This window comes from Trachemys scripta, chromosome 3 (genome assembly GCF_013100865.1).
Source record: "Trachemys scripta elegans isolate TJP31775 chromosome 3, CAS_Tse_1.0, whole genome shotgun sequence".
Taxonomy (NCBI): Eukaryota; Metazoa; Chordata; order Testudines; family Emydidae; genus Trachemys; species Trachemys scripta.
The window spans coordinates 140,166,124-140,180,940 of NC_048300.1; the positions used below are offsets into that span (position 1 = coordinate 140,166,124).

At 38.5% G+C, this 14,817-nt stretch overlaps 1 protein-coding gene across 4 annotated transcripts in view; it reads right to left on the minus strand.

Annotated features, from left to right (window-relative positions):
- Positions 1–14,817, minus strand: part of LOC117875136 (cytochrome b5 reductase 4) — a 77,803-nt gene that overhangs the window by 40,036 nt on the left and 22,950 nt on the right. For 3 of the 4 annotated variants that reach the window (XM_034766108.1, XM_034766106.1, XM_034766109.1), the window contains 5 exons: positions 12,713–12,767; positions 11,197–11,254; positions 10,971–11,064; positions 4,729–4,761; positions 3,517–3,639 (listed from right to left, as the gene is read on the minus strand). In XM_034766108.1, the coding sequence (XP_034621999.1) occupies positions 3,517–3,639; positions 4,729–4,761; positions 10,971–11,064; positions 11,197–11,254; positions 12,713–12,767 (363 nt within the window). The remainder of the gene's footprint in view (positions 1–3,516; positions 3,640–4,728; positions 4,762–10,970; positions 11,065–11,196; positions 11,255–12,712; positions 12,768–14,817) is intronic. The other variant, XM_034766110.1, reaches the window with a different exon arrangement.

Genomic DNA, 14,817 nt, shown 5'->3' on the forward strand with positions numbered 1-14,817 from the left:
CACAGAAAAAAAAAAATCAATTTTAAAGTGGAGACAGCTCTGATTAACTAAACTACCTGGAACACTTGTGTCAGAGCTAATTCCCCACTCTGGAACTTCGAGTGCAGAAGGTGGGGGCTCGCAAGGATTCAAAAAATTAATACTGGCCACTCCAGGCCCGTATTAAACTCCCACGGTTACAGCTTCTCTCTGACCTCGGATGGGTAGATGCTACCACCACCCAAGTGCAGAACCCTTTTGAGAACCCAGGAAGGCACACTTGGGAATTCCTTCCTGTGGGGCACCCTCAAGCTCTTTCACCCCATCTTCAGGGAAGAGAGGAGAAAGAGGAAAAAAAAGAAAAGAAATCAACTGTTGCCACCAGCTAATTAAACAACATGTGCACTAGCCTCTTAAGAGACAAAAATCCAATTCAGTTCTTAAAAAAGGTAAATTTTATTAATAAAAAAAGTAAGAAAATACATCTAGGAACTTAAGCTATTGCTAGGTTTAAAAAAAAAAAACTACAAGGATTAAGCATCAAGAATAGCTTTCTTGAGGTCCAGCTTAAAGGTTACAAGCAAACAAAAGCTTTTGGGGGTTAGCACAGAGGAATCCACAAGCCATAACGAAATAAAAGGAATAAACCTAATCACATCTTCCTAGACATTTCCTGATCTACTTACATATCTGGGTTTTTAAATGAGTAGTTTCTAGGTATGATACTGATGATTTTTTTCATACTGGGCACAAGCTCTTACAGCATAGCTCTGTCCTGTCGGCCTCAACAACAGAACAACAGACAGACAAAAGGGGAGTCGTTTCAATTTTTAAAAGTTCTAGCCTTCCCATTGGCTCTTTCGGCCAGGTTCCCACTCACTTCCTTTTACCTGTGCATAGCAGTGAGACATTTTAACCCTTTATAGGTAGAGCAATTAGAGAGCAGCTACTAAGAGGGTTTTATAGCTACTGGCTGGCCGGGTGTCCATAAAAGGGAGCTACTCTTCTCCTCCCCCCACCCTTCATTTATCATAACTTGTGCCCTGTGTGACTTTACATACATCATGCGGGAGTCAAAAACACTTGTGCCTCGGTACATCTGTGGAATAGGTCTTCAAAAATTGTTGCAATTGTTCCGATTCAGACTGGGACCTCTGCAACCAGCCTATAGTTATCCCTTCCCCTGGTTTTATTCACAGGGCCATCTGTGAAATGACCATGGCCTGTGAGGATATTTCTTCATTTTTTAAAATCCCATTTTATTTTAATAATGTATAGTTCAGAAATATTAAAAATATAGGTTACAACTCAGGTTATATTCCAGGTAGTGGATAACTTGGATAATCGGCGTATCTCCACTTAAAAAATGGAGACAAGTTTTATTGCTCCGAGCACCATCTCTTACATTTATAAAATCTGATCTCAGGGAGGAACAGTCACCAGATTCTGAAGCTGAACTCACTACCACCAGGAAAATGAGCTTTCACATAAAAAACATAAGCTCAGAGGTACCGAGTGCCTCCAAAGTACCTTTCCACTGGCTTTGTCAGACCACATTAATATTCCAGGACACCAGGGTTCTTAATTTTGGGATAGGAAGGATCAAAACGTAAAGCACCACATGTACGAGGCAAAGAGGCTTCAAAGAGACTAATCTACCTTTGTTTAATTCATGTTAACCCAGCATTTTTCTGCCAAATGAAACAAGATGATCTCAAAACAAGTCACTTTTGAATAGGGGCATGCAGCACACCACAAAACAGTTGAAGCATTGGCAAGACAGATTTCAAGAAAAAGGGACAATTTGAGCCCCATCCTCAAAACACCAAGTTCCCTGGGCACAGCGTCTATCGGCATGATCTCACTATCCCAAAAGGATGTATCTGTAGTAACCACAGTTTGAGTTGAAGGCATTTAGAAATCCATTCCTTAGCCAACAGTTACCATCAGGCTACCACTACAACCAAGAGGCCCAGAGGTCATCCATCACCCAAATGCAATGTTTTCTGCACTGCTTATTTTACTGGGATGTCAGTGTCCACTTAGGTATTCTCAAGTTGCTATGAAGCAGAGATATTATAATGAGATCCAATAATGGCAGAATGGTCCAAGCTGTCATCTGCTGGCTCTCCCATGTCCTTTCTGCAGATAAGAAAGGTCTTGGATTCTGACCTGGGACAGGAGGCCTTTCAGTTGAGTTCTGTCTAACCGAGCTTCTACATACTCTACTCCTGGGGGAATCCTATGTGACTGCACGCCTACAGAAAATACCTGCGCTTCCCTGAAGAAAACGGCAGGGAAGCAAAGGAAAGCTGCGCGGGGGTGGGGCAGAGAGGAACGACCATAGGTGCAATTTTGGGGGAGGGATTGCCCCCGCAAACAGAGGCACGGAGCTACAAGCCACTGCCCTCACCCCTTCATTTCTGCAAGTGCAAAGCTGCCCAACTGAAGGAGGCTGCGTCTCAGCTCTGCTGACTCTGTAGCTAAACACCACTTCCTGGGTCCTAGTGCCAGTCGTGCTCCCCTTCTGTGTGCTGGGAGCTTTCCTGTTTTCTGTGCAACAGAGAGTGCCTGCGGTGGGGCTGGGTAAGGGGGAGTGGAGGGAGGAGGCAGTGGGGAAGGAAGGGGGGTGGAATGGGGCAGGGGAAGGAGAATGTGGGATTTAGGGATGGGACAGTGGGATGAAATGGGGAAGAAAAGGAGATAGGGGAATCACAGTGGGAAGCAGGAGATCTGGATGCACAGGGGCTCGTTGTGGGGTTCCAGGTGCAGGGGCAATGGGACTCTGCAGGTGATCCAGGTGAAGGTGGTTGGGTCTCAGTGAGGAGGGGGGTCTGGATGTGGGAGGCTCATCGCGTGAGTTCAGGTGTAGGTGGGTAGGGCTTGTCAGGATGACTTTTCGATGGCCCTGCTTAACAGGGGAGCCCCGGCTGCTGCCAAGGGGATGCTGCATACCGGGCTCCCTGAGCCACCCGCACCCAGACTGCCCCACACAGAAACCTCTCACCCCACGCCTGGATCTCCCCACACTAAGCCCCTCCACACATGGATCCTGCAGGGCTGAGCCAGCCCACCCACACCTGGTGCACCTGGCGCAGAGCCCCAGGGTGTTTCCAGAGCTGTGTCACAGTCGGGTGCAGCCTCGCTGCCGAGTCCCTGTACCGGGGAGGTGGGAGCTTCAGGGTGATCTCTCACCTCAATGCAGCCAGTGACCTGTGCTTCCACTGCCATGATAGAGCCACATTTATTTACTGACAAATAAAATTTGCAGAATGTTGCAGCATTTTAAAATATTGTGCACATAATTTTTATTTTTTGGCGCAGAATTTCCTCAGAGTAATACTCTCGACCAGAAAATTTCTTTACATTAGCCTGAAGGCTAGACTATAAAAGGCAAGGGAGACAACACAGATCTGTCCCTCATTCCTTGAGAATCCTATTTTGGACTAGTTGGTAAAATAGGTTTGGAAGGTCCTTGCCTCAAATATGGTTGAGAAGAGAAACGCACTGTCCTGTATAACAAATGAGACTATTTACCTCTGTCTGTGCACTTGATAAATGAATTATGACTGTTGAGTGGCTGTCCCAGTTTACTCCAAGGAATATTATCTTTTTTCGTCAGGACAATCTCCACCTTTCCCACTTTTTCAGCAATGTGTACTTAAAAAAAAAAAAAAAAAAAAAATTCTGGTGAAATTTTGAAGGAAGTTATTTTATTTAATTTCATTATAATTAAGTTCAGCAAGAACTAGTATCTAATAACCTCTCAAAATACACAAAATTGTTCTGCTACATTAAAATGTCAAATTTCCTTGACATGCTTCAGTATATTATTAAAAACAATAGCTTAGTATGCATGACTAATAAAGCATCTACTGTATATTTAGTAAGTACGTTTTGCTCACCTGATCAAAAAGTTAATGCTCATGATTTCAGAGTTACCAATTATTGAAACATAGTACCACTTTTTCTGAATGCATAAGTGACAAGCCCCTCTATTTTATGACTATATTTTAATATGCAGATTAATTTAAAAAACTAATTAATCCAATCTAATGCAAAGTCCTGTATGAAAATATACTACAGAACATGTTTCTAATCACTAAGGAACACATTTTAAAGATACCTCTGGGGACCAGAATAATGCTGACATTCTAACTTAAATATTTCCAAGGCCTCTAGATGTATTCACTTTAAAACTTTAGCATCCATTGTGATGATGCAAGAAAGCTGACAGTTCAGGAAGGCAGCTGGCCCTACCTGACTCTTAAATAGAATACTTTTAAAAAATTCACAAACACTATGTTCACTCTCCAACTACTTTACTGAATATTGGTCTAATTTTACGGAGAGTCCTTTATTATAAATGATATATGCATGCAGAAAAAATATGGAGGCTCTCTTCCAGCACACCAAGATTTTCCCTGACATAGTTATATTTTCTTTTGAACTATTGTTCCTTAGAACTATATTCTTAATATTGGCATGACATTAGTGCCATGCAGAATCACTTGAAAATGATACATTCATTCCTGTGGCTTCAAATACAACAAGACTGAAAAAAATTAAGTTTTGTTTGACTGTTCAAAATAGCGTGCTGTGTCAAAACATTATTCATAGGCAAAGGTATCATTTATCTGTTAAATATGTGCCAGATGGAGAAGGGCAGAACAAAGTAGACAGACTTAAGTTTTCATGTTTTGACATTAATGGGGTAGAGAACAGGGAGAAGAGGAGGAAACATCTTACCAGTAATGTCCTCTTGAACTGCATAACTCAGCTCTAAAATGAAGAAAATGCACATCCTCTTATTTAGATATAACTGGAAAGCGAATTGCCTTCTCCTTCTATAGTTATCAGCATCTGTGACACTGACAGACCAGCCAACCTGTGTATGACCCATAACAACTTAAGAGGCATTACAATTGTATCCAGACAATTTACTTGTATGTGAATTTCAGAGAGATGTACTAGACTAGCAATCAGTAACCCATTCATTTATAGTAATAGAAATCCAGTGTAGATGCTAAGTGTATTTGTCTGTGTTTACCAATATCCTGTTAGAAGTTTAACAATGTAACCAAATTAGCTTCTAGATACTAATTCCCTTTCATGTCTTAATTGCCTGACATTATGTATGTGAACAGTTCAATTAACTTTAAGATCAAAGATGAGATGGCAAAAAGGTAAGCATTCACTGTAAATTAATATTTGTAAGGTGACAAATATGTCACAATTTACTTAACTCCAGAGTATCAGGATATAAATTTACATCTTGTATGGGAAATGTAGCCAGGACAGCCGGAACAAAATCAATAAAGCCAGGAACAACTTCAGGAGCTTAAATACAGTCTGTAAATCATCAAAATACAACACCAAAACCAAACTTAAGATTTATCAGAGCTGCGTACTTTCAACACTACTTTATAGTGCAGAATGCTGGGGAATGAGAAAGTACATGTCCAAACTATCTTCATTCCATACAACCTGCCTCAGAAAAATCCTCCATATCTTTTGGCTCAGAACAATCTCAAACCAAGATCTATTGACACAGTGCAGCCAAGAGGATCTGAGCACTATCATTTCCAGGAGGCGCTGGAGATGGATCGGTCACGTGCTTCGGATGGAAACTGATTCCATCACCAGAGTAGCAATAAGATGGACACCTGAAGGCAAGCGAGAATGAGGCTGTCTGAAAACATGGCGAAGAGCTGTGTATACATTCAATGATTTTAAAAAATAATAATTTTTTTTTATTTAAATCAGATTTTTGAGGGAAAAATCTATCTAAAGATCGTTTTAATTAAGATACATTATAGCTCAAAGATATCTCATCATGGAATAGGGATTATACATGCTAATTCTATAGTATGAGACAATATATTCATGTAATGTTTAAGAAAAGTTTTGTAAATGAGTTCCAATAGTTCATGGATTAGGGACCCAATCTTATAGGGTTCCAGGGGCTTCTGTATAGATTATTTAAGTTAATCTTTCGATCTACCCAATGGGACTCAGTGCTCAGTCTAGAAGATACCATCAGAGATACATAAGATTTGCAGTTCTCAAACTGTGGATTTGTGTCTCCAGAAATAATATGGTTGTTAACAGCAAAAATGTTTTTAAATAAATAATATACAGAGGTGAGAAACAACAGACCACAACTCTACTGTCCCTCTGCAAATTTGTGTACACAGAGTCAATCCCTTATCTCTCTCTAAAAGTTCAAAGTTTCAAAAAGTTCAATGAACAGAAGATTGTTGGGGGCGGAACAGATCTGGACAAGGAGAAGAAGTCTGGAGATAAATGTGAGAAGGGAGGGACAGGCAGTAGAAACAAAAGTGAAACTGTTTGGGCAGCATATTCCAGAAGTCTAGAGGTCTTTCTGAGTGTAGACGTCATTGATTTGAGATGTACCATACCATTCTCTCACTAAAATGGAAAACCTATAATGGCAACAGGCCGTAAAAGAGACCCAGTTTGGGAATATTTTAATGAAGTTCCTCTACCTGTGGGTAAGACAGGCATGCGTGCAAAATGCAAACAGTGCAACAAAGAAATGCAAGGCCTGGTTTCCCGAATGAAACAACATCATGAGAAGTGTTCCTTCTCACGAGGAAGCTGCGTTGACAATGATGAAAGGAACGTGCCTGAACATGCAGGATCTTCAGGTTGGTAAACTCTTTTATTTCATACTTCTTTCTTAAGGACTGCCTGTCTTCCTTCTGGACTATTCTTGAATTCTCATGTTTGAAAAAAAATATATAGTTGTTACTCTATAGTACTATCATTTTAGATGCACTTGTGACACAAAATAAATATCTGAAATAGGCAGATCTTCCTTTTACAATTTCACCTTTAATATAGTACTGAGTGTCAGTGAATGCAATGAGTAATACTAAATGAGCAATACGGTAATAATAATTAAATAACTGCATTGACTTATTTTGTTTAGGAGAATGCATCCTGAATATACAGGATTCTGAAGACTATCCACCTTCAAGATCAGCATCATTTTCTATAGTTTCAGAGTTATCTGCCAATGATAGTGTTTCAGTCACATCATGTGTGACACACAACCACAGTATATCACCTGTAGCAAAAAGAAAAAGAAAAAATCTCCGTCATCCAGAAACAACCACAGATAAGTTTGTGATAAGAACCAGCAGATTACAAAAAGAGGTAATTGATGAAAAAATTGCCCAGTTTGTTTATGCAACAAACGCTCCTTTCGGTATGACTGAGAACCTACAGTTCATTAACATGGTACAGTCATTAAGACCAGGATACAGTCCACCCAACAGAGCAGATGTCGCAGGAAAATTGCTGGATAAAGTGTATGAAAGAGAAACTGAGCAGTGTGCAAAAGATCTAGAGCAGGGGTAGGCAACCTATGACACATGTGCCAAAGGCGGCACGCGAGCTGATTTTCAGTGGCACTCACACTGCCTGTGTCCGGGGGTCTCTGCATTTTAATTTAATTTTAAATGAAGCTTCTTAAACATTTTAAAAACCTTATTTACTTTAAACGCAACAATAGTTTAGTTATATATTATAGACTTATAGAAAGAGACTTTCTAAAAACATTAAAATGTATTACTGGCACATGAAACTAAATTAGAGTGAATAAATGAAGGCTCGGCACACCACTTCTGAAAGATTGCCGACCCCTGGTCTAGAGGGTGAAATTGTTAACCTGAGTTTTGATGGGTGGAGCAATGTCCACAATGATCCTGTTGTATATGGCTTGTGAGACAACATAAGAAGGGAATGTCTTCCTTACAGAAACAATTGATACATCAAGAAATGCACACACAGTAGTACTGACAAGAAGTAGCAGTAAAAGCTATAACAAACTGTGAAAAAAAATTCAAACGTCTCGTATGAAGTTTGGTCACAGACAATGCTGCAAATGTATCCAAGATGAGAAGAAATGTAGGAGAGTGTGAAGAGAGTCCCAAGCTAATAACATACGATTGCAGTGCTCATTTGATGCACCTCCTAGCCAAAGACTTCAGTGTTCCAGAAATAAAGGCTAATGATGTTGAAATTGCAAAATACTTCCGTAACAACCACTTTGCAGCAGTTGCTCTGAAAAAAGTGGGAGGAACCAAGCTAACTCTCCCACATGACGTGTGAGGGAACTCAGTAGTGGACTGTTTTGACCACTATATCAAGAACTGGCCTAATCTAATGACAGTTTGTGAACAAAATTGTGAAAAAATAGATGGCACTGACACAGCCAAAGTTATCAATATTGAGCTTAAGAGAAATATTGAACACATGCTGAATACCCTGAAGCCTATTTCGGTAGCCTTGAACAAAATACAGGGAAATAGCTGTTTTATTGCTGATGCTGTTGAAATTTGGAAGGAACTGAGTGAGATCTTAAAAAGAGAAATATGCAATGACAGAGTTAAATTACAAGCATTAAAAAAAAAAAAATGGGACAAGCACTATCTCCAGTTCATTTTCTTGCAAATATTCTCAATACTCGGTACCAGGGTCAAACCTTAACTGCTGAAGAAGAGGAGTTGGCTATGACATGGACATCCAGCAATTATCCCTCCATAATGCCAACTATAATAAACTTCAGAGCTAAGGGCGAACCATTCAAGAAATATATGTTTGCTGATGATGTTTTAAAGAAAGTCACACCAGTGAACTGGTGGAAGTCACTTAAGCACTTGGATTCAGAGAAGGTTGAAGTGATAATCTCACTTTTAACAGCAGTAGCTTCTTCTGATGGTGTAGAAAGAATATGTTCTTCCTTTGGACTAATTCATTCCAAATTGAGAAATTGTTTGGGACCTGAAAAAGAAAACTTGTTTCTCTTTTCCAGATTATGAACAAAGAGGAAAATGAAGGTGAAGATGACGACAGCGTTAGCTGCAGAAGCCAATATTTTAAGTTTCTCATGTTGACGTGGCTGACATAGCCGATTTTTTTTTATTAAATATTTAACTATTTTAGTTAAAAACAACTTTAACAAAAACAAACCTGATTTTAAAAAACTTGAATGTTTAACTAAATTCAAAAATTCATATGCTTCTTTTGTTAAAACATGATATGTTTGCTGTTGAAGGGAAAAAATCCAAAATACATAACATTGTTGTTTTAGTTAAATAAAACAATTTAAATGTTTGTCTGGTGATGTTCTCCTCCTAATTCAGAAAGGCAAGAAAATCCTCAATATATTAATGATTAACCTGTTGAATTGGAGATAGTTCGCCTCCCAATGACTTCATAAATATCTGCTTCAGTTACCTTTGGTAAATGAAATAACCGAACAATCATTCATTTTCTCATATAGCTGTAAAACTAATCTGACAACTTTTCCAAAAAAAATCACTATTTAAAAATATATAGTGTTTACCTTCTAAAAATGAAATCTGTGAGTTGTGAAGAATATGTATTAAGGTTATAACAACCACCAAAAATGCACTTTTATGGTAGAAATCCATGATTAAATCGAGTCTTCCTGACTAGTGATTTAAATCAATTTGATTTAAATCAAATCCACCCTGGTGGAAGCCGAGCTGAAAAACCTGGGGCACAGCTGGGGAACCATTGAAAGACTTGCCAGAAACAGACAGGAAAGGAGGAGCTTTGTCACTGCCCTAAACGCCAGAGGCGTAATAGGAACATAACGATGACGATGGGAAATGTAGAAGCATAAGATACAAAAATACACAAATGCACTAACTACTAGATTGGGGGCAGGGAGAGAAGGAGCATGTGACGGGTTGGATCACAGAAACCCCCTTGGGAGCTGCCACCAGATGTGCAAAGACTACCACTGCTTCTGTTTTCCCTGCCAGTTCAGGACTCCTGCACTCTGTCTTGCTGAGCCAGATACTCCTGTTTGGCTCCAGACACAGATCCAGGGTCTGAATCACTTGTCCCAAAGCTGCAAGTTTACCTGAAAACAGCTCACAGTAGTGTGCTTGTCTTTAGCACTCAGATGCCCAACTCCCAATGGGGTCTAAACCCAAATAAATCCGTTTTACCCTGCATAAAGCTTATGCAGGGCAAACTCATAAATTGTTCGCCCTCTATAACACTGATAGAGAGATATGCACAGTTGTTTGCTCCCCCAGGTATTAATACATACTCTGAGTAAATTACTAAATAGAAAGTGATTTTATTAAATACAGACAGTAGGATTTAAGTGGTTCAAAGTAGTAACAGACAGAACAAAGCAAGTCACCAAGCAAAATAAAATAAAATGCGCAAATCTATGCCTAATCAAACTAAATACAGATAATCTCACCCTCAGAGATGCTTCAGTAAGTTTTTCTCAGACTGGACACCTTCCAGGCCTGGGCACAATTCTTTCCCCTGGTACAGCTCTTGTTGCAGCTCAGGTGGTAGCTAGGGGATTCTTCATGATGGCTCCTCCCCCTCTCTGTTCTCTTCCCCCCTTTATATATCTTTTGCATAAGGCGGGAATTCTTTGTCTCTCTGGGTTTCCACCCCCCCTCACTGGAAAGCACTAGGTTAAAGATGGATTCCAGTTCAGGTGACATGATCACATGTCACTGCAAGACTTCATTACTCACTTGCCAGCACACACATATACAGGAAGACTCACAGGTAAATACAGCCATCTGCAGACAATGGGAGTCATCAAGATTCCAAACCATCATTAATGGTCCACACTTTACACAATTACAATAGGCCCTCAGAGTTACATTTTATATTTCTAGTTTTAGATACAAGAGTGGTACATTTATACAAATCAGATGATCATACTCAGTAGATTATAAGCTTTGCAATGATACCTTACAAGAGACCTTTTGCATGAAGCATATCCCAGTTACGTTACATTCACTTATTACCGTATTTTCTCTAAAACTATCTCAGTTACATTATATTGACTTATTATCAAGTTTTTATAAAACCATATAGACTGCACGTCACAGAGCAAAATTAAACTAACGATAGAATTCAACGTTAAATGTTTTTCAAAGCAAAACTAAAGCACTTACCAATATGCAAGAGATATGAATAATCCCTCAGAATGCTGTCTACTCTCAGTCTACCATCTTGATGGTCAACTATCACCATTTCTGAATTCATGCCCTTATATAGAAAAGGAAATTATTTCAAATACTTTTTGAACATAAGAACAATTCTGAAGAACTCATAGAACATATCTGGCGACATTCACAGTAAGATTTCATGATTTTTTTTCTTTTGATAAAATGCATTTACCTTTTGTTTAGTATATATGACAACAGTGACCAAATAATCTGTTTGGAACCAATCATAGCTGTAAAATATTAAGAAAAAAAGGAATTATTCTTGTGAGCAAACAAAAAATATTTAAATGGCAAGAATTTCCAAGCTGACCTTTCTATGAAATAATATACCAAATATATACTTTTATATCCTGACGAGAAGTCAAACTGATTATTTTAAGAAAGGTTATTCAACATTAAAAAACAGGAACTCTAGTTATCCATCACTAGTTAGCAGACAATAGTTAATCATATTATTAGAAAGTACGATTAGGCAAGAATGCGCATAAACTTTGTACTAACTGTATGAATGTGTATACAATTGCACATGACTGGTTTAAAGAAACTGGTTATTGATTACAGACATTTGAGTAAAGTGAGCAGTTCATTCTTTGGATGAATAGAAATCATTTAAGAGGACTCTTTTGGCTATGTGGAATAATTACTACTACTCTCACCCCTATTTTCATTTCCATGGATCCTGTTCCCTTTCTAAGATGGATGTTTCAGTATTAGATATACAATATGTCTAACTATTAGATATACAGTATTTAAGTTCTTACATTATCGTACTCATCTTTTAGACTAACGGACAAGAAAGCAAAACCCCAAAACGTACTGCAAATGAGAATGTTTGCAAGTAGATTAGTTCTTTTTGTAGTCTGTCTGAATTGTCCTCTCTTCCCTATTTACCTCAGTCCCCATAGCAAATGATAGGATTCAGAACTTATTGCAGAAATCCTGAGGTAGATTAGGAAAAGGGGAAAAATGAAGTGGTTGTGGGAATGGAATCAACCCCAACTGGCAGACAGTGCACAGGACATGCAAACAGCCCCCTGCAGTCACTATTCCTTGGGATTTTAGCAATTAGATCAATGTAATCAGAGTCCCATTGGCCACTTCATGTATATTCCATTGTATTCTGTTCCCATTCTACACTAGCCTATATGGAGCCAATCGTCCCTTGTGCCACAGAACTGCATCAGTACTGCTACACTGGGAACCTCCAAAGCATCATAACACTGGTGGGTATAGTTCAAAGTGTATATTGCACTTACCCATCGTCCTTTAAAAAAATGTAATATCAGAAAATTCCATACAAAATAAATACTGGATACTGTTGAATTTTCTACATTTGAAGTAAGTAATATTTATTGCACTATAGAAAAACACAAATAGGGAGGAATCCTGAATCAAGAACTAACTTTATATTTATGTAGGAGGGAGCATAGGGCAGCGGCCAGTGCAAAATCACTAAATATACATTTTATTCTCCCTCATTTCTACAGACTCATTGTGGGACCTCGAGCAAAACATTTAAGTTAACTGAACATGAGTTTCCCTATCTGTAAGATCTGATAATGACACATACCCACCTACATAAAGCAGTTTGAGCTTTATGGATTAGCATACACTCTGTATTTGCTAACAGTATACACTATTTAACAAAATGTGTATAAAAAGTGTACTATAAAAATATAGATCAATACCTTGGAGTTAAATCTTTGGAAGACGTATCCAATACTTTATTTTTAGGAAGTATGCCTACAAAAAAAAAACCAAACCAACAGAATTTATTAACACATTTGCATTGATTGTCACCCATCCAAGAGTGTTAACATCTATTCCTAGGAGGAATGAAATCCAGAAAGTTTTAAAATTAAATGCATGCAATAGCTATATCTCCTTGATACCTGGTGTTTGTATTTCCATTAGTAATCAGGAAGTCACAAGCTTTTTAGCCATTGCCCCCCTGAGAAATGAGTCCCAAGCCCCCCAAAAACTAACTTCCACTTCACATCCGAGTTCCATGCAACTGGTACACCACAAAAAACTTTGGTGTATGAGCTTCCCAAGTTACACTGGAATTGGCATGTGCTCTGTGAAACCAGTGGAATATAATTGTAGCTATATGTATAAGCATGTTCTTAACTATCTCTTATATTTTACTTTATTTAATTTTCAAAGCATTAGAATGCTAGCCCCAGATAACTTACCCAAACAAGACTTAGACATGTTTGTTTAGAGAGTTCCAAAAATAAAATAAAAGAAGAGTGACTTTCAGGTACGTAACTTAATGTCATACACTAATTCAGCTTTAACATCAGGAAGCCAAGCAGAGACTTTCAGGCATTTTAAACCTTGCTTTACACTAAGCATCTTGCTAGAGATCTTTGTAGTATTCAGCTAGCTGCTTTTATAAACAACTTTCATTGTAGTGTTTTTCTACTTTTTAATCACAGTGACCTTGACCAAAGTCTGAGAAACTAATAGTGAGAACAATCACTATTCAGTTTTCTTGGAAAGCAACAATACTGATCTCTGACAGAGAGAATAATATTCAGGCAACAATCTGAAATGAGAACATAGGTTAAAGTGATTTCAATTCTCCTTCCTAAACACTGATGCTAAAAAGAAGCTGAACTGTGTCATTGTGGGCACAGCGAAAAATGAACAGCCTGAAATGTTATGTGGTCCATGACACCAAGTGGAAGGCAGGATTTCTAGTGGAACAGACTAGGCAGAAGGGTAACAATAGAGTTGGGAAGGAATGGTTATTGCTGTGGATGGCTGGTTATTATCAAAACAAGAGCAAGGATTTTATGCCAGCCAAGGCCACTCCCCTGAGCAACCAATGTGATGTTTTCCTAAAATTAGCTTGATGCTTAGCCAGTACTTTCTTACACACTTTCATGATAAGAACAAAGATTATCTTGAACAGAGCATGCTCTGATCTATCATGCTTCCTTTCCAGATAGAACTGCCCATTTTTAAATTTCAAAATCAGTTTCAGATGCATTAAACAACGAACCATATGAACCAGAGGTGGTTATGCATACCGGACAGGGATAAGTAACTAGGGAATGTATTCATTTTCCCATTTAAACCAAATATCATCTAACAGGTTCTCTAGTTCAACCAGATATTTTGGGCTTGATGCAGAAGTTGCTGGGTGAAATTAAGTTGTGTATGTCATGCAGGAGATCAAACTACTAGATCATAACAGTCTCTTCTGGCCTTACAAACCTATGACTAACCGAGGAGGGAACACCATGTGCGAAATAAATGCAAATCATTATGCATTTGCTCCTGAACAGTGTATATATCACAGGTGATACAGCAGCTGCCACAGAAGGCTGGGGCTAAAAAATAATATTCCTCCAAAAGAGGAACCACCCCCCACTAAATCTGAGGCTTGCTCCCCAACTGAAGCCCTCATGGAAACACTGATACCATATTATTAAAAACTCTGTATCTCACAACCTATAAATTGGAGAGGGGAGGGAAATCAGACTCTAGTTATTGAAGTTAGAAGCATTTCCTATTTAGTTTAGAAATTATAGCATTGTGAGGATTATACATACTCCAGCAAACAAGGTAACAATTCTGGTGTAATATTTGTGGGTTCTTTAACTCCATGCATATATAACAAAAATGAATTTGTCTGGATTACAAATGAAGCTACAGCAAGAACAGAACTTTGAAGATGATCTTAAAAAAAAAAATTACCATGTTAATCTTGACCTTTCTAATTATGTTTATGGAACACAGTTTTTATCCAAAAGAGTTAAATATCTTACAGTTGAGACTTATT